The sequence below is a fragment of the Rhinopithecus roxellana genome, chromosome 10 (genome assembly GCF_007565055.1).
Source record: "Rhinopithecus roxellana isolate Shanxi Qingling chromosome 10, ASM756505v1, whole genome shotgun sequence".
Classification (NCBI taxonomy): domain Eukaryota; kingdom Metazoa; phylum Chordata; class Mammalia; order Primates; family Cercopithecidae; genus Rhinopithecus; species Rhinopithecus roxellana.
This window is the reverse complement of record NC_044558.1, coordinates 87954380-87974686: the sequence shown is the minus strand read 5'-3', so window position 1 is coordinate 87974686 and position 20307 is coordinate 87954380. Positions and strand designations below refer to the sequence as shown.

The window sequence follows — 20307 nt, the reverse complement described above, 5'->3', positions numbered from 1 at the left end:
AGGGCTTGGTAAACCACAGTTCATGGGCCAAATTGGGCCAGGTACCTGTTTTTATAAATAAAGTTTTATTGGAACACTGCCATGCCCATTTGTTTACCTATTGTCTGTGCTGGTTTTGTGCTACATGATAGAGTTGAGTAACTGCAACAGAGACCAAACGGCCTGCAAAGCCTAAAGTATTTACTATCTGCCCCTGTACAGAAAAAGTGTGCCAACTCTTCACTTACAGAATCCTGCCTTTTTTTTAATGGTGATAAAATACACATAACATAAAATTTACCATCTTAACTGTTTTGAAGTGTAGAGATCAGTGGTATTAATTACATTTGCATTGTTGTACAACCATCACCACCATCCATCTCCAGAATGTTTTCATCATCCCAAACGCAAAGTCTATACCCAATAAATAATAACTCCCCATTCTCCCTCCCCTCAGCCCAGGCATCCACTGTTCTACTTTCTGCCTCTTTGAATCTGTCTACTCTAGGTATCTCATATTGGTGGAATTATGCAGTATTTGTCCTTATGTGTCTGGCACATTTTACTTAGCATGCTGTCTTCAAGGTTCACCCACGTTGTAGCATATATCAGAAGCTCCTCCCAGGTCGGGCGTGGTGGCTCATGCCTGTAATCCCAGCACTTTGGGAGGCCAAGGCGGGCAGATCATTTGAGGGTAGGAGTTTGAGACCAGCCTGGCCAACATGGTGAAACCCTGTCTCTACTAAAAATACAAAAAATGAGCCAGGCATGGTGGCGCAGGCTTATAGTCCCAGCTACTCGGGAGGCTGAGGCAGGAGAATCACTTGAACCTAGGAGGCAGAGGTTGCCGTGAGCTGACATCGCACCACTGCACTCCAGCCTGGGCAACAGACAGAGACTCTGTCTCAAAAAAAATAAGTTTCTTCCTTTTTAAGGCTAAATAATATTGCATTGTACGGATAGACCACATTGTGTTTACTCATTTGTCTACTGATGGTCACAGGCTGTTTCTACTTTTTGGCTACTGTGAATAGCACAGCAACCTGCCCAATCCTCAAGTGTCACCCTCCATCACACACCTGCTCTCTCCCACAAAGGGGTCCTCTGTCAATTTCCCCAATGTGTCCTGCTTCCTACCACCTTCAACTGAAATGAGCCGTGGATATAAAATACACATTCAATATCAAAGACTTTGTATTTTAAAAAATGCAAAATATCTCAGTAATGATATTTTACATTCATTCTATGTTAAAATATTATCATTTTGATATATTGGGTTGAATGATGTATTATGATAATTAATATCACTTGTTCCTTTTCATTCTTTTTAATGTGACTACTAGAAAGTTGAAGGTTAATATATGCCTCATATCCTATTTCTAGGAGCGGCACTAGGCTAGACTCTGCAGGGGTTGGCAAACGTTTTCAGTAAAAAGCCAGATGGTAAATATTTTCAGTTTTGTGGGCCATTCTCACTCTGCCATTGTCACACAAAAGCAGCCATAGGCAACACATAAAGGAATGATCATGGGTGTGTTCCAATACCTTTTATTTACAAAATCAGGCCGGGTATCAGATTTAGCCCCTAGGCTACAGGATATTAATCGTATTTTTTAAATGGCCAATTCTGAGAAAGTCTGTTCTATTCATTTTCTCAGAACCCTCTGTGAAAAGCCATTTTTCATTCAGCCAGAGTCTGGAACACAAGTCTGTTCCCGGTTTCCCTGACCTGGGCAGCTCCTGAGACCACGGGGCAGCCCCTCGCAGTCCGGGACTCGACAGCCCCAGGGCACCCACCGACCGCACTCACTTGGGCGTGTGGGCCTCGTCCACGCGGTGCCCCAGCTGGAACTCGTGGGATTTGCTGCGATGCAGCGCGGTGAACCCCGGTATCAAGTGTATCAGCTTTCGGGAGGAGGGTGGTGGGGTCCCCGGGGGCTTCAGCTTGTTCTTCTTCCTCATGGGCGGCGTGCCCGGCGGGGTCACGGTGGTGACGATGTTGGGGGTGCGCGGCGGGGTGCGGACCGCGTGCCGCTGCCGGGGCGATGGGGGCAGGGAACGGTGGCCCGACTCCAGTGGCGGGGGCGGGCACAAGCCCGGGTAGGGGTCCACGGTAAGCCTGTCCACGTGAGTGTACACAGGGGCCCCGGGAGTGGGGCTGGTGTGACAATAGTGCTGGATGCACTTGGACTGGACCCTGGGGCTCTGGGAGAGATGGGTGCGGATCCACGGGGTGGGCTCCGGGGGGCACACAGGATTGTTCTCCTTCCCCGTCTCTGTCGTGGGCCACTGGATGGTCCAGTCTTGTTTGGAAAGGTTGCCTCCTAAGTTGGAACAGAAGAGCAGAGACAATGGGTGAGCCATGAGAAAGCCAGATGAGTTACACTACATACACCATTACATCATACACACATTACACCACGTGCCCATTACATCATATGCACGTTACACTATATACCTGTTACATCCTATGCATGTTATTTCATGTGCACATTACACCATGTGCCCATTACATCATATGCATGTTATGCTATATACCTGTTACATCGTATGTATAACATATGCTCATTATATCATATGCACATTAAATCACATGCATGTTACACTATATATCTGTTACATTGTATGCATGTTATATGTACATTATATCATATGCACATTACATCATATGCATGTCACATTATATGTACATTACATCATATGCATACTATTTCATATGCCCATTACCTCTGATAGACATTCTATCAAATGCATGTTACATCATACCCACATTACATCAAAAACACATTTACATAAATCCAACCACCCCTACTTGGCCCCTCCAAAAAGACAATAAAATCCCTTTGTTGACCCTGTTACCCTATTCCCCATTCAACAGCCTTGTCTTCCACCGCCCCATAGCTGGGAAGACCCCACAGCCCAAATGCTCAGAAAAGCAAGGAAGTTAATTCTCACCTTTTGAGCTACCAAGGTTCCAGTTCTGGCAGTTTCAAAGTGATTTAAAGGATATTAAAGGATAACTTTTCCCTTACATGGAAATTTTAATACCTAACTCTCACATGAGATACACAAATTCCAAGGAAGTCAAGTTCATCCTTCTCCCTGACCACTTCCTCGGCCACCGCATACTTCTTCCAGATCTGTGTCACCATGTTCTCATTCACGCATTTGTCCAGTAAACATCCTGTGAGTGCCAACTATGCCCTTTGCTTGGAAAAGACACAAAAGTAACACAGACGAGACCCTGGTCCCTGGACTTACATTCTGCCAAAGCAGAGTCATGATAGACAAGAAAACATGCTCACTGAAGGATTTCACATGGTTATTGGTGCTGGGAGGGAAATAAACAGAATGACGTGATAAAAACAATATGGGCGGCTGGGCACGGAGGCTCACACCTGTAGTTCCAGCAATTTGGGGGGCCGAGGTGGGTAGATCACTTGAGGTCAGGAGTTCAAGACCAGCCTGGCCAATATGGTGAAACCCCATCTCTACTAAAAATGCAAAAAATTAGCCAGGCATAGTGGCACGCGCCTGTAATCCCAGCTACTGCGGAGGCTGAGACAGGAGAATTGCTTCAACCCAGGAGGCAGAGATTACAGTGAGCCAAGACTGCATCACTGCACTCCAGCCCAGGCTACAAGCTCGCTCTAAAATAAAAAGAATATGGGTAACAGAATGGTTAACCAGACAGTGCTACATACAAACCATGTGCTACACAGCTCAGCCAGGAGAAGGCACCAAGTGCCAATGCACACAAAAGCCTGGGCGAATCTCCAGATAATTAGGCTGAGTAAAAAATGCCAGTCCCCAAAGGTTACATACTATATGACTCCATTTATATAGTATTTTTGAAATGACAACATTTTTGAAACAGAGGACAGATTGATGGTTGCCAGGGGTTTAGGGATGACAGAAAAGCAGGTAGGAGAAAAATGGATGTGGGGATAGAAAAGCAATACAAGGGAACCTTGGAGTGCTGGAACTCTCCAGCATCTTGACTGTGGTAGACATACAAACCTACACAGGTGATCAGATTACATAGAAGTAGGCCCGTGGTGCACATAGACACCATGGAATACTATGCAGCCATAAAAAAGGATGAATTCATGTCATTTGTAGGGACATGGATGAAACTGGAAACTATCATTCTCAGCAAACTATCACAAGGACAGAAAACCAAATACCACATGTTCTCTCACTCATAGGTGGGAATTGAACAATGAGATCATTTGGACACAGGGTAGGGGACATCACACACAGGGGCCTGTAGGGGGAGTAGGGGACTACGGGAGGGATAGTATTAGGAGAAATACCTAATGTAAATGATGAGTTGATGGTTGCAGCAAACCAACATGGCACAAGTTTACCTATGTATCAAACCTGCACGTTATGCACATGTACCCTAGAACTTAAAGTATTATTTCAAAAAAAAACTAGGCCCATGGCGGTGGCTTTTGCCTGTAATCCCAGCCCTTTGGGAGGCCAGAGCAGGAGGATCACTTCAGCCCAGGAGTTCAAGACCAGCCTGGGTGACATAGTAAAACCTTATCTGTACAGAAAGTAAAAAAAAAAATAGCCAGGCATGGTGGTGCACTCTGTGGTCTCAGCCTACTTGGGAGGCTGAGGTGTGAAGATGGCTTGAGCGTCAGGAGGTTGAGGCTGCAGTTAGCCATGTTCGTGCCATTGCACTCCAGCCTGGATGACAGAGTGAGACCCTGCCTTAAAAAGAAAAATACACAGAACTAAATAAACACACAGGCACAGGCACACACACACACACACACACACACACACGAGTGAAAATAAAGCTGGGGAAATCTGAACAAGATGGTGGATTGTATCCATATCAATATTCTGTGATATTGTATTGTATAGTACAGTAGTACTATAGTTGTGCAAAATGTAACATTGGAAAGAAAAATGTACAAGGAATGTCTGTATTATTTCTTACACCTGCATGTGAATCTACAAGTATCTCAATCAAAAATTTCTGTTAAGAAATTAAAAATAAAATACAAGAATATGGGGGGCCTACTTCAGTAGGGTGATCAGGGAAGGCCTCCTAAGGAAGTGACATTCCTGCTGGCATGTGAAGGACAGGAAGCGGATGGTCACACCAAGCACCAAGGATAGAGCATACCAGACTGGGAAACAATAGGTGCTAAGGCCTAGAAGTAGGAAGGGTTTTTTTTTTTTTTTTTTTAATCCCCACTGTTATGAATTCGAATTGAGGTTTTCATCCCTAGTATAAACTGAATTAAAAAGAGAGAGAGAGAAATTTAAAAATCCAATGGTAGGCCGCGTGTGGTGGCTCACACCTGTAATCCCAGCACTTTGGGAGGCCGAGGCAGGTGGATCACCTGAGGTCAGGAGTTTGAGGCCAGCCTGACCAACATGATGAAACTCTATCTCTACAAAAAATACAAAAAAATTAGCTGGGCGTGGTGGCGTGCACCTGTAATCCCAGCTACTTGGGAGGCTGAGGTAATAAGAATCCCTTGAACTCTGGAGACAGAGGTTGCAATGAGCTGAGATTGCACCATTACACTCCAACATGGGCAACAAGAGTGAAACTCTGTCTCAAAAAAAAAAACAAATCTAATGGTGTATTAACATTTTTCATTCATTTGCCATAGTGACAGTGCAAATACAAATTCCGTCTAAAGATACAGATTCTCATGCAACCATGTAAAGCCTTTCTGCATCCTCCATGCTAAGAGCTCTAAATGCATAAACATCCAATAATACCAAATGTACAGGCTTCAAAACCAGCTAAGTTAGGGCAGTCACTTTCCTAGGTCTCTTTCCTGGGTGCCTGCACGAAGGTGATGTTCACAACCGTGTGATGACAACGGGGTGACCCTCAAGGAGAGGCTGAAGGGACAGGTGAGAACAGACTGCCAGGTCTGCGGGCTAAGGTGCAGACTGGCTTCTATACCAAGTCCAACAGGAAGCCATTGGGATTTTTGAGGCAGAGGAGGCATGTATTGAATGTTCATTTCTCAAAGATCATTCAGTCTGCTGCAGGGAAAAGTAGAGCCCAATTAAGGGGTATCTCAGGGAGTTGCAAGAGATTATGCCGGCTCTGGCTTGGGTGGTGGCAACAAAGATGGAGAGAAGTCAGCCAGGTGTCAATGAAGGAAGAACCACCAGAGCCCAGAGGAAGGTAACCACGTGGGCACTTCCACGATGGGCCGAGGAAGGAGATTTGGGGTGGAAAGAAATTCCTAGCTGACTAGCAATAACAATAATAATTACTATAACGACTGTAACAAGAGCTAATATATAGCGCATTTGATGGCTTCCAGAGTGCTTTCATGAACACTGACTCACTGTTCCATTTTTAATTAAAACAACTCATTTTGTTATTATATATTCAGTACAGAAAAATTAGAAAATTGAGATAAGAGAAAAAGGCAATGCTGTTCTACAGCCTAGCCATCATCCCTATCAATATCTGATGGTAGAGCCTTCCAGATGGTTTGGGGTGGATTTTTTTTTTTAGGAAAAAAAAATTCCATAAGAGCATATTTAATGGTTCATTGTCTGTTTTCTTCACTTGTTATATTGGGACTGTTTTGCATCTAACTTAATTTTTGTAACTCTGTGTGCAAAGGGTCATTCTGATTTCCATTTTGTAGGTAAGGAAACTGATGCGAAGAGATGAAGATGTGCCTAAGGTCACAAGAGTGATGGTAACTGGCAGCCAGACTCAAACCCAAAACTTTGGCCGCCTCAACAAGCAGGGCATGAGGCTATCTGTGGAAGAAAACTGGGGGCTCCATTTGCCATCATAGATCATTCAAACGGGAAAAGATACCGAAACAAAGGCTCATTTCTCAAAAGGGTCTCCTTTTCCCTCCTCCCAGGCTTGCCAGAAGAACACTCTACCAAAGTCACCATCATTACAGTATCTACTCTCAAATATTGACACATACACATTGTGTATGTGTGAGTAAGAGAGTCAACGCTGGAGTCAGATGACTTAGGCTCCAAATCTGACTCCCCACCACTTACGGCTGTGTGAGTAAGGCACTCATCTAACCTCTCTGAGTCTTAGCTTTGTCACCTGTGCAATGGGACAATAATAAAACCTACCTCAGGGACTACTATGAGGATCAAATGCACAAATACAAGTAATGGGCTTAGCACAGCTCCCGGCATACAATAGGTACACCATAAACGCTAGCTACTGGCATTGTAATTCTCAACACTGCGGTAATACAATATCTGCTATTTAAAGAGTGTGTAGTGGTTCTGACAACTTTACTATTCTCACCCCTCGTACAGTGAGGAAGCTGACATTTAGCTGAAGCTAAATAGCTCTGAGAGTCAGGAACAGAACAGAGAATCAAGTTAAGACAAGTTTCTCCATCACGCAGTAAGCTCTGGATTGATGTATCAGATCAGGGAATATAAACTCATTGTCCAGTTAGCCTAAGTAAAGCCTGTTTAAGAAAGTCAATCTATTTTCTAAGCTGTCTTAATCAAATACTGCACCATGAAGCCACAAAGTAGTGCTTTTTTCATTATCATTACAAGCTGTTGTCCATCCTGAATGAAATGGAAAGAATATGGGATTGGGAACCAGAAGAACCCAATAGAATTCTGATTACACTACCGACCAGCTCTGTGACCTTGGGCAAATTACTTAACGTCCCTGAGATTCAGTTTGGGGGCTCATAAAATGGGAATAATTATGGCTTTGTTGGAGGGTGCAGTGAGAATTAAATGTATTTATTTCACAAATATTTGAACACCCTTTATGTACCAGGCACCGTTCTGGACACCAGAATAGAACAATAAATAAAACACACACACACACACACACACACACACACACACACAAACCTATTTTTGCAGAGCTCACATTCTTAGTAGGGAAACAGATGAAACAAGTGGATGAACAAGTGTATCATATATATAGTGATAGTGAGTCCTCTAGAGGGAAAGAAAGCAGGGCACAGAGACAAAAAAAAAAAAAAAAAGTGCTGGGGGCTATTTTAATTGGAAAAGGATGAGGAGGTGACGGTGGACATTTGAGCAAATCTCAGAGTGAAGTGAAGACTGAATTAATAAGATAAAGTGATCAAACCATCAGACAGAGACTGAGCCATCATGTCCATGCCAACAAATAGCAGATGATTGAAGATGGGTGAAAACATCTATTCTGGTTGCCTTGTGACCCATCCCCTTTGTCCCCAGGCATTCACTATGCCAGCCCCTGTCCTCAAGATGCTCCCAGTCTAGTGAAAATGATCAATAATCAAAAAACTCTCACTGCAGTTCCATCCTAGGTACAGATCCCAAATAATTGAAAACAGGGACTCAAATACTTGCAGACAAATGCTCATAGCAGCACTATTCACAATCGCCAATAGGTGGAAACAACCCAGTGTCCATCAACTAAGGAATGGATAAACAAAATGTGGTATGTCCATATAATGGAATATTATTCACCCATAAAAAGGAAAGAAGTACTGATTCATGTGGATCCACCTTGAAAAACACTATGCTAAGTAAAAGAAGTCAGACACAAATGGTCATATGTCATATGATTCCATTTATATGAAAAAATCCCAAAGAGGCAAATCTATAGAGAAAGAGCAGATTCGTGGTTGCCAGGAGCTGGGGCTGGTGGGGAATGGGGAGTGACTGTTAATAGGCATGGGTTTTTGGGGGAGGTGATGAAATAGGTTTGGAACTAAATAGAGGTGATGGTTGCACAATCTTGTGAATGAACTAAATGTCACAGCCTGGTTCGCTTTGAAATGATTAATTGTATGTTATGTGAATTTCCTCTCCATAAAATGAATCAGTAAGTACTCACAATACCAAACACAGAATCCTAAGTCAGAAAAAGTGCAGGAGCATATGGGGCACAGAAGAGAGGAAGCCCACTGGCCAGGAGGTGGGGGTGGGTAGGAGAAGGCAGCCTGGAGGAGGTGGCACCTAAGCCCAGAACTTGAGGGTGAACAAGAGTTCCTAGGAAAGGTGGCAGAGAGGTGGGTGATAGCGGAAGGATGGTAACACAGAGAACAGCAGGGTCAAGGGCCAGGGGAAGAGGGACGTGGGAGTTTGGAGAACTGCCAGTCGTTCAGTATGACTAGAGTTATTTTTCCGGGCTGAGGAGGTGGGGAGACAGAGCCTGGCTCTGTCGCCCAAGTTGGAGTGCAGTAGCATGATCTCGGCTCACTGAGACTTGAACTTCAACCTCCTGGGGTTCAAGCAATTCTCCTGCCTCAGCCTCCTGAGCAGCTGGGACTACTGTGGCCTCACGTGATCCACCAGCCTTGACCTCCCAAAGTGTTGGAATTACAGGTATGAGCCACCGTGCCCGGCCAAGCTGGAGTTATTTTGAGAGAGGAAAAAATTTAGCCAGGAGCGTTGGCTCACACCTGTAATCCCAGCACTTTGGGAGGCCGAGATGGGTGGATCACGAGGTCAGGAGATCGAGACCATCCTAGCTAACACTGTGAAACTCCGTCTCTACTGAAAATACAAAAAAAAAAGAAAAAAAGAAAGAAAAAAAGTAGCCGGGCGTGGTGGCGCGTGCCTGTAGTCCTAGCTACTCGGGAGGCTGAGGCAGGAGAATGGCTTGAACCCGGGAGGCAGAACTTGCAGTGAGCCGAGATCGTGCCACAGCACTCCAGCCTGGGAGAGAGAGGGAGACTCCGGTCTTAAAAAAAAAAAAAAAAAAAAAAAAAAAAAGAGAGAGAGAGAGACAAACAGGAACACAAAAAAGAAATGAGGCTCTGGTGAAGATGATTGTGAAGTCTAGTTAAAGAGGCTGGGCGCAGTGGTTCACAAAGTAATCCCAGCACTTCGGAAGGCCAAGGGTGGGTGGATCACTTCAGGCTGGAAGTTGAACATGGCAAATCCCTGTCTCTACTAAAAATACTAAAATTAGCCAGGTGTGGTGACCCACGCGTGTAGTCTCAGCTACTCTGGTGACTGAGGCAGGAGAATGGCGTGAACCCGGGAAGCGGAGCTTGCAGTGAGCCAAGATCGCACCACTGCACTCCAGCCTGGGCAACAGAGCGAGACTCTGTCTCGAAAAAAAAAGAAAACATCGAGCCAGGCTGGAGAAGTTAAGGGAGAACTTCCCAGGGATCTGCTATTCTAGGCAGAAGGAGACGCTGAGAACTAAGGCCCAGTGTGACTGATCCCCTTGCTACCGGCCTCCCAGAGAGGGAGGCGGTCTCCTCCAGAGCTCCTGGAGACCTGCTGCAGCTGAGGGCTTATGGCAATCAAACTTGGTAATGGGTGTAGTAGAAGCTCTGGTCACACTCAGCTGCTTCATGGCTTAGACCCTAGTCCCATGGTCATGCCAGGGGAGGGGCTGAAACTCCCCTAATCATAAATGATAATGGGATGGAAGCTAACTTTCTGTAGGGGCATATATTGCTATATCCTTGAGGCTTGGGCCCCAAACTCCTGCTCATGCGGGAGAAGGGCTGACTCTCCCAATGGGCAAATGCAGACAAGTGGCTTGGAGCTGGAGGTCAAGCATCTGCCCACAACAGTGCTGCTGAATGCCAGCTCCTGATCATACCAGGGGAGGGGCTGGTGCTGCTTTCATCATATGGCTTAAAAGCCACACAGCCCAATGGATGGGATCCATGGAGTCCTCCTGGAGCCCACTGTGCTGGACCAGGGTGTAAAGGACAATGGTGAGTGGGGACTATACCTGCCACTCCTGTCCATGTGTGATTAAAGCTGTCCCAGAAACCCTGGTGCACAGGCTGTGTGGGCATCCGTCCTTGCGGCTCAACAGGGCCCCTTTGTGTAGGGAAGCTGAGCATCATGGAAACATGTCTCTGACCATGGAGTAGAGATAGGATTGGACAGAGCCTGGGTGGCAGCAGGAGCCCAGACTAAGGCTCCTGGAGACATTTGGATGGGAGGTGACGAGGACCTGGGATAGCTGCAGCAGTGGAGATAAAGAGAGGTGGAGTGACTGTATATTAGAGGAGAAAAAAGGAAAAATAGCCAATGTTTATTGAATTTACACATAAGTTATAGACCCATGGAACCATCCAATAAAGTGGGTAGAATTTACTCTATCTTACAGATGAAGAAACTGAGGCACAAAGAGGTCAAGTGGCTTGCTCGAGGCCACACAGCCTTGTCCAAGAAGGACATGTGAGGTTTGGATCTTCACCTGACCCGTAACCAGGACACTAAGTCCAGGCTGATTTCCCAGTTGCTAGCCTGGGTCACACAGTGGCCGATGGCATTGATCACAGCAATAGGAAATGCAGGAGAAGGAAATTGGGCACAGAGAAGGTGGCAAGCTCAGGGTCAGACAGTCTGAGTCTGAGGTTCCTGCAGGACACCTAAGAGGAGATTCTGGGATGCAGCTGAACCTCAACTTCTCCTTCTCCCAGAAATCCCAGGATCACTCCCCAGGAAGAAGTTATTTTTCTAGCCTGAAAAGATTGATCATGAAATTCTAAAATCTCATCTTAGTAGTTTTTTTTTTTTCCTACAAAGACATGATGATTTCATCACGTTCACCTCTCCCATCTGATCTCCGAATCTCCAGAGTAAACATCCCATGACCCTGAATTACATGCCAGTAATGCAGGTCTGGAGGAGGGGGGTCATGAGCCTGTCACTCACTGACTAATTCCCCCAGAAGGGAAGATATCTCTGCATATGGAGGACTTACTTTCTGAATTGAAAGAACAGGAGTTAATTCTCCTAAGTCAACGCCAACACTTAGACATGAATTTGCCCTACCACCCCTCACTGTGACTCCATTTCTTCATCTGTAGAATGGGGATAACAACAGAGCTTTCCCCCAGGATTGCTCTGAAGATTAAACAAAACCATGCAAGCAGAGCATTAGCTTCATTCCCTAGCACACAGTCAATGTTGTATAAATGTTCGTGTACAAAGAGTGTAACACCATCTGTTTCACAGAATGCCACTGAGGATTAAATAAATGCATACAGCGCTTTTCATTGAGCCTGACAGAGCTCGCACTCAAGAATCATCCAGTCCTGCCAGGCACAGTGGCTCATGCCTGTAATCCCAGCACTTTGGAAGGCCAAGGCAGGTGGATCACCTGAGGTCAGGAGTTTGAGACCAGCCTGGCCAACATGGTGAAACCCCATCTCTACTAAAAATACAAAAATTAGCCGGGTGTCCTGGCACATGCCTGTAATCCCAGCTACTCAGGAGGCCAAGGCAGGAGAATCGCTTGAACCTGGGAAGGGGAGGTTGTAGTGAGCTGAGATTGCATCATTGCACTCTAGCCTGAGAGTGAAACTCCATCTCAAAAAAAAAAAAAAAAAAAAAAAAAAAACAAAGATTCACCCAGTCATTAACCCTGGTCTTGGCAGGTGCTAACTCTGACAGAAAGAAAGCCCAGGGTATTAGAAGCCACTGAACCTTTATTTTGGGTTGAACTGTGGCTTCCTGTACCTTATTTGCATATAGGATATTTGCAGCTACAATCAAGTTAAGATGAGTTAATACCGGATCAGGACCTAAGTCCAATGGCTTGTGTCCTTATAAGACGAGGAGAAGACACAGAGGAGAACGTCATGTGAAGACAGAGGCGGGGCTGGAGTGATGCAGCTACAAACCAAGGAGCACCAAGGATGGCCGGCCACCTGCTGAAGCTGCAGGACAGGCAAGGAACCGATTCTCCCCCAGAGTCTTTGGAGGCAGTGTGGCCCTGCCAACACCCGATTTCAGACTTTCAAGTCCCTACAACTGTGGGAAAGTATGTTTCTGCTGGTTTAAGCCATCTAGTTTGTGGTGGCTTTTTTTTTTTTTTTTTTTACAAAAGCCCTGGATAACTCATGCATTTGCTGGACACTGACTGCGGAATCGCCATATAAAAGCCTGCACGTGGAGTGCAGCTGCCAGACTCTGCGTTAGAGGATCTGGTGCTGATCTCACATGCCCTGTAAAGTAGATGTTATTGACAATTATCGGCCAGGCGTGGTGGCTCATGCCTGTAATCCCAGCACTTTGGGAACCCGAGGCGGGCGGATCACGAGGTCAGGAGATCGAGACCATCCTGACTAACATGGTGAAACCCTGTCTCTACCAAAAATAGAAAAAAAGAATTAGCCGAGTGTGGTGGTGGGTGCCTATAGTCCCAGCTACTCAGGAGTCTGAGGCAGGAGAATGGCATGAACCCGGGAGGCGAAGCTTGCAGTGAGCCAAGATCAAGCCACTTCACTCCAGCCTGGGTGACAGAGCAAGATTCCATCTCCAAAAAAAAAGTTATCAACAAGTAATGTTATAAAGCACTTTATGCATGTATTCAATCCTCCGTGGATCCTGTGAAATAGATGCTTTTACCCCCTTTATACATGAACATTTATACAACATTGTGAAAGGAAAATAGATCTTGGAAGCCCCAAAGTCACTAAGCTAAAGGGAAAAGTCAAGGTGGGAACTGCTTAGAACAAACCCACCTCCCATTCTACTCAAAGTCATCTCTCTGCTCACTGAGATAAATGCATATCTGACTGCTTCCCTTGGAAAGGCTAATCAGAAACTCAAAAGAATTGCGACCTGGGAGCCCCCGCCCTGCTTGAGTTGTCCCGCCTTTCTGGATGGAACCAATGTACATCTTACATATACTGATTGATGTTTCATGTCTCCCTAAAATGTATAAAAGCAAACTGTGCCCTGACCACCTTGGGCACATGTCATCAGGACCTCCTAAGGCTGTGTCACAGGCATGCATCTTCAGCCTTGGCAAAATAAACTTTCTAAATTAACTGAGACCTGTCTCCGATTTGCAGGGTTTACAACATTGGCTGTGTGCTTACTGTGCTTGGGATGGGGCTAAATGCTCTAATTGCATCATTTCATTTAATCTTCAGAATAATTCTGGGGTAAAACTCTGCTGTCATCCCCATCCTACAGATGAAGAAACTGTAATGTTATCAACAAGTACTGGATGAGTGACAGGTCATGGCTTATAGTTGGTAGTAACCTACACCCCCACTTTCCCCTTAATCACATGGTGTCCTGCAGCTGAGCTGGGATCCACCCCTCCCCACAGCCTGCAGTTCCCCCAAAGTCACACAAACACACATTCACACATACACACCATTCCCCCAAAGACACACAAACACACACTCACACATACACACCATTCCCCCAAAGATGCACACTCACATATACACACCATTCCCCCAAAGACGCACAAACACACACACATACACACCATTCCCCCCAAAGACACACAAACACACACTCACACATACACACCATTCCCCCAAAGACGCACACACACTCACACATACACACCATTCCCCCAAAGATGCACACTCACATATACACACCATTCCCCCAAAGACGCACAAACACACACTCACACATACACACCATTCCCCCAAAGACACACACACACTCACACATACACACCATTCCCCCAAAGACACACAAACACACACACATACACACCATTCCACCGGGGCCACGGGAACATCGACTCACCCTCAAGTTAACTTTACTTCCTTAAAGTTTGTTCAAAGTCTGAGACAGAAGCAGAGAGGAAGAAAAGCCTTACCCTCTGCCAAATTATCTTTCCCAGGAAACTATCTTCCTCTCCACCCCTACACTTCAAAACCAGAAGTTTGGGGCTAAAAATGCAAAAAGCCTCATTTCATTATCCAAATTACCGGCTTCTAAATTGACAGAGATTCAGCTTCTCTCTGCCAAAGCTTCAACAGCGCTTCACTGATGAGCTGTATTATATCAACTCTTCCCTCTCTTTTTTGATCCTCTTTTTAATAAAGTCTGAGGGAAACAGGTAATTTATCATTTTCAATAGGAAAGGTGTGGTAGCAGGGGGCTCTGGGGGTTATTAATTGTCACCCTTGCTCTCTTGTCATTCGTTTCTGGAAAATCATTTTATTTCAAGTCTTGAAATGGGTGGGGAGAAGGGAATAGGTTTTTAAGCATTGAAAGGTCTGAAGATTGATTAAAGACATTTCAAGGTGCAGGGGTTTTTTGCTTGACATTCTCTGATAAGGGGCTAAGAGAAATAAAAGCCATTCTCAAGGGAAAAAGTGATTTCAGAAAGTCTAAGCAAGTGTCTAACTTCTTTGTCCCCTCCCATTAAAATTTTATAAACAGGCAATCGTGTAGTTTAAATTTGTCTGAATTTCGGAGCCAGCATTGGAATCTACGCAGTAGATTCTTCAGCTCTTCAGAGGCAGAAGTGACAGAGAGTCTGCTGTTCCAGGATCAACACTGCTTATAACTTTTGTGAATATTTCAATGCACTTGTTAGTTTAATCCTCAAAACTTTCTAGCAAGAAGCAAAACTTTTAGATGCTGGCTGACAATATTAGACTGAAGTCACTGGTAGAAGAACAAAACTGTTTTTTGGTTTAAATCCTCATAACTTTCTGGCAAGAGACAGAACTTTTAGACACTGGTTGAAAATATTTGACTGGAATCACAGGAAAAGTGAAGTATAATAATAATTAGTAGTAGTACAAATAACAATTACTGTTTACTGAGTGCTTACCATGTGCCAGATACTATTCTAAGTATTCACGTGCATCACCTCATAGTATCCTCACAAGACCCCATGAAGAAAACTCCGCTATTGTCTCCACGTTACAGTGCTAGGAACAGAGAATTATTTGAAAGACTGAGTTGCCTTAGGTTACACAGCTGGTAAGTGGTAGATCAGGGTTTCTGATCCAGATCTGTACCATCGGAGGGTCCTCTGGAGCCCTCAACCCTTCAGGAAATGAGAGACCCGTCCAGAAAGTCCTTGGAAAGCTGAGCCATTATACACAGGCTTGTGGGTCAGCACCTGCGGCAGCTCCTTCTGACCTCCCGAAAGTCAAATAGGACATTCATTTTAGCCACAATCCCAGAAAGCCTGAAACCGAAAATCCAGGAAAATGTTTTGAGTTTCGAGTTTGTCATCCTTGCAAAAAGAAGTGAATAAGGACAAATGAAAAACACGCAGTTGCCAAAGTAATTCAACATTGGCAAGAATCTTAATCTAAGACCTCATTAATGAGCTTGGCATTCAGCAGAACCCTGGGTCCCGTTGGGCACTAGCCCCGCCCTAGGACGTCCCCAAGTAAAACCAAACAAATGCACTGACCCTAGTCCGGGCAGGTCATCTGGGAGACGGGACAGGGCAGGGAGCACGGGCTCTGACCCAGTAATGCCTCCAGGTCCTGCTCTATGAGATTCGTGATTTTATTACCCACCAAGAGACTGGGAAGATTAACCTTCAGTCACTAACTTTAGGGTAGCTCTTCTGTTTTAACAAAGCTCTTTAAAAAAAAAAAAAATTCATTGAGGTGAAATTCACAGTAACCATTTCAAAGTATAGAATTCGACACCACTTAGTACGTTCACAATGCTGTGTAACCACCACCTCTATCTAGTTCCAAAACACTTTCACCACACCCAAAAGAAAACCCCATCCCCATTCGCAATCCTTCCCAATTCCCTTCTTCCCCCAGCCCCTGGCAAACCCTAAGCTATTTTCTGTCTCTGTGGATTTACCTATTCCGGCTATTTTATATGAATGGAATCCTACACTATGTGGTCTTTCTTGTCTGGCTTCTTTCCCTTTACATAACGTTGTCAAGGTTCATCCAAGGGTATCATGTATTGGTCTTTCGTTTCTTGTTATGGCTGAATAATATGTATAAACCACATTTTGTTTAACCATTCCTCAGCTGATGGACATTTAAGTTACTTCTACCTTTTGGGAAGTGTGCATAGTGCTGCTCTGAACATTTGTGCACGAGTATTTGTTTGAACATCTGTTTTCAGTTCTTTAGGGCGTATATCCAGGGGTGGAATTGCTGGGTCAGATGGTGACTCTGTGGTTAGCCTTCTGAGAAACCACCCTGCTGTTTGCCACAGTGCCTGCATCATTTTACATTCCCACCCAGCAACATATAAAGGTTCTGACTTCCCCACATCCTCAACGACACTTGTTATTTTCCGTTGTTTATTATCAGCATCATCATAGCCATTCTAGTGGGTGTTTAATAACACATTCTTAGTAATAGCCATAGGTAACATTTATTGAGCACTTACTGTGGGCTGGGTTTTGCAGCGTCTCCTCTCATTCTCACACCTTTTTTCATTTAATTCTCATAACAATCTTGTGAGATGGAGAGGAAATTACAGCTCTGGAAAAGTGGAGTCACTTGCCCAAGGCCAAGATTCAAAGTGAAATGCAAAACCTGGCAGTCTGACCACAGAGCGTGTTCTCTTGGCTGCTATAAACATACTGCACATCTGAATAGGAGACAAGTACCCAGGAGATAGGAATCATCAGCCCCATGTTTCCGATGGAGAAACGGAGCCAGAGAGAGGAGTAGAAACTTTCCCAAAACCCACCCATCCAGAATATTACTCAGCCATAAAAAGGAATGACTGAATGACATCCACAGTGACCTGGATGCGATTGGAGACTATTATTCTAGATGAAGTAACTCAGGAATAGAAAACCGAACATCGTATGTACCCTCTCATAAGTGGGAGCTAAGCTATGAGGATGCAAAGGCATAAAAATAATACAATCGACTTTGGAGACCCAGCGGGGAAAAGTGGGAAATGGGGGAGGGATAAAAGACTACAAATTGGGTTCAGTGTATACCGCTCGGGTGAAGAATGCACCAAAATCTCACAAATCACCACTAAAGAACTTATGTAACCAAGTGCCACTTGTTCCCCAAAAACCTATGGAAATCAAAATTAATTAATTAATTTAATTTAATTTTTAAAAAAGATCCATCCATCTAGAAAGTTCCAGGTCCATCCATCCATCCAACCCCCAACCCCATATTCCTTCCCCTCCATTGCGTACAATTGTTTTACAATATTTAGCATTTTAATTGTCAAGTGCAATTAAACCTGGGACTCAGCTGCTTCCAATCTCTGGAATAAAGAGAATGATTATCATCATTCATTGGACATTTTAAACTAAAACACAAAGTCCTTCCTGGTTAAAATCACAGTTAAAATCTACTTCAGGAATACTGCAATAAAACACTGCCCAGTATTCCAATATTGCAATAAAATAAACCCTATCTTAGAGCTGGGGTATTTACTACAAGTCATAAAATTATAAACTGCGGCCCAGACTCACATGGGGCCAGACTTGGGGGATCAAGGATAAAAGAAATACTCAGGACACCATCCTCAATAACCCTTTTCAAGCATATCCACATTTGCTGGGGGTAACTGGATCTGACATTGGAGACCACAGGCCCCTGGGAGTCATGGATACAAACCCTGATGGTGGTTGTCATCTCACTACAGCCCTAAACAACCTAATATGGATGTTAGGGCAGGGTCAAGGGCACAATACCCTGGACATCAGGATTCCCGGGTTCCACGGTGGCTTGGGCACACACAGCTCTGAGGATCTCATCTCAATTCTCCACCTTTGGGAGGCTTCCCCACCCACATCCACCCCAGCCACTCTCTCATTCCTCCTCCTATTTCATTTCCTCACAGCCTTCACCACCCAGTGGAACTGTTCTGTTATACAATCAGTTCTTGTTATTTGTGGCAATTGTGTTCTCTTCCATAAAGTCACTGCAAATACTGAATTGGCAAATGCTGAATCATTGTGACTAGGAGAGATATGAGGTTAGGTTCCTGTGAGCCTCTGGTCATATTATCATCCGCTCATCCACACATAACCCTGTTTTAGGTGTGTTCCTGTTTCAAGACACTGTATTTAAATATATATATCTATGGCTGATTCATTAACATTGAACTCACAGCCCACAGCACTATCACTCAAACCTAAACCAAGCATATCTCACACAGGTATTTTCTCCATAAGGCACAGCACACACAGCCTTCTTATTCTAAGGAACACTAGAGAGCACTTCAGCACTATGCTTCGGGGCCATTGTAAACAGCAAAATCACCAACACAAAGTACATACAAAATGTGAAAAGCATAGCATTCAGTTTTGTTTAAGACCACAGAAAGGACATTGCTTACATCATGAGAACTGAAACGAGAGGGCAGAATGCTGCCTTGTTCAACCTCAAGGGTCGTGCACATCAGGTGACTCAAAGTTTTTTTACCACTCTGCAAACGCAAGTATTGATTTAAGGGCTACAAATACATTTCAGCCCGTAGGCAAATTCACAAATACAGAATCCACAAAGAATGAGGATCAACTGTTGTTATCTGTTTATCATCCATCTTTCCCACTGGAATATACTAAGAAGGCAGAACCCTGGACTCACCTTCTCACCACTGTATCACCCACTGCCTTGCAATAAATAAATAGTAATTTTTGGTCGGGTACAGTGGCTCACACCTGTAATCCCAGCATTTTGGGAGGTTGAGGCCAGTGGATCACTTGAGCCCAGGAGTTTGAGACCAGCCTGGGCAACACAGCAAAACCCCATCTCTACTAAAAATATGAAAAATTAACTGGGTATGGTGGCATGAACCTGTAGTCCCAGCTACTTGGGTGGCTGAGGTGGGAGGATTGCTTGAGCCTGGGAGATCAAGGCTGCAGTGAGCCATGACTGCACTACTGTACTTCAGTCTGGGTGACAGAGTGAGACTCTGTCTCAAAAATAAATAAATAAATAAAATAAATACAATTTTTTGTCTCAATGCACAAATTATATGTTGCTTTAATAAATATTTGTGGAATGAAACAATTCTTTTTTACTTTTTTTGAGATGAAATCTCCCTCTGTCATCTAAGCACGATCTCAGGTGACTACAACCTCCACCTCCTGGCTCATGCCTTAGCCTCCCAAGTTAGCTGGGATTACAGGTGTGAACCACCATGCCCAGCTAATTTTTGTATTTTTAGTAGAGATGGGGTTTCACCACATTGGTCAGGCTGGTCTCAAACTCCTGACCTCAGGTGATCTGCCCGCCTCGGCCTCTCAAAGTGCTGGGATTACAGCAGTGAGCTACTGCAGCCGGCCGAAACAATTCTTAAACAGTCATAAATTAAAGCTGCCATGATGGATAACAGTATTTGTATCATGTACCTTGAATTCAGGCAAGAAATTAAGTGGGAGACAACTCGCTATAGTCAAAATTCTATTCATGCATAGGGCTACCCTAGATGGATAGTCTTGAGAAATGAAGGCCTGGTGACCAAAAGAAAGGGTGGAAGGTCATCCTTATCTTGACCCTGCCTCTTCTGGCTCTGCATCCTCTGAGAAACAGCTGTGCCTCTACCTGCTGGGAAGAATGGGCTGTCCCATGGGCCTCTGAGGGAGGGAGAAGGAGGTGAGAAGCTGAGGAGACCTATCCAGCTCAGGCTGACTCCCACGCATGCTTCCACAAGACGGTCCACACCAGGAAAGCC

General features: G+C 44.7%; 1 protein-coding gene across 1 annotated transcript in view; it reads right to left on the bottom strand.

Annotated features, from left to right (window-relative positions):
* Nucleotides 1–20307, bottom strand: part of KSR2 (kinase suppressor of ras 2) — a 497941-nt gene that overhangs the window by 287974 nt on the left and 189660 nt on the right. The window contains exon 4 of the mRNA XM_010368261.2: nucleotides 1790–2303. Within this exon, the coding sequence (XP_010366563.2) occupies nucleotides 1790–2303 (514 nt within the window). The remainder of the gene's footprint in view (nucleotides 1–1789; nucleotides 2304–20307) is intronic.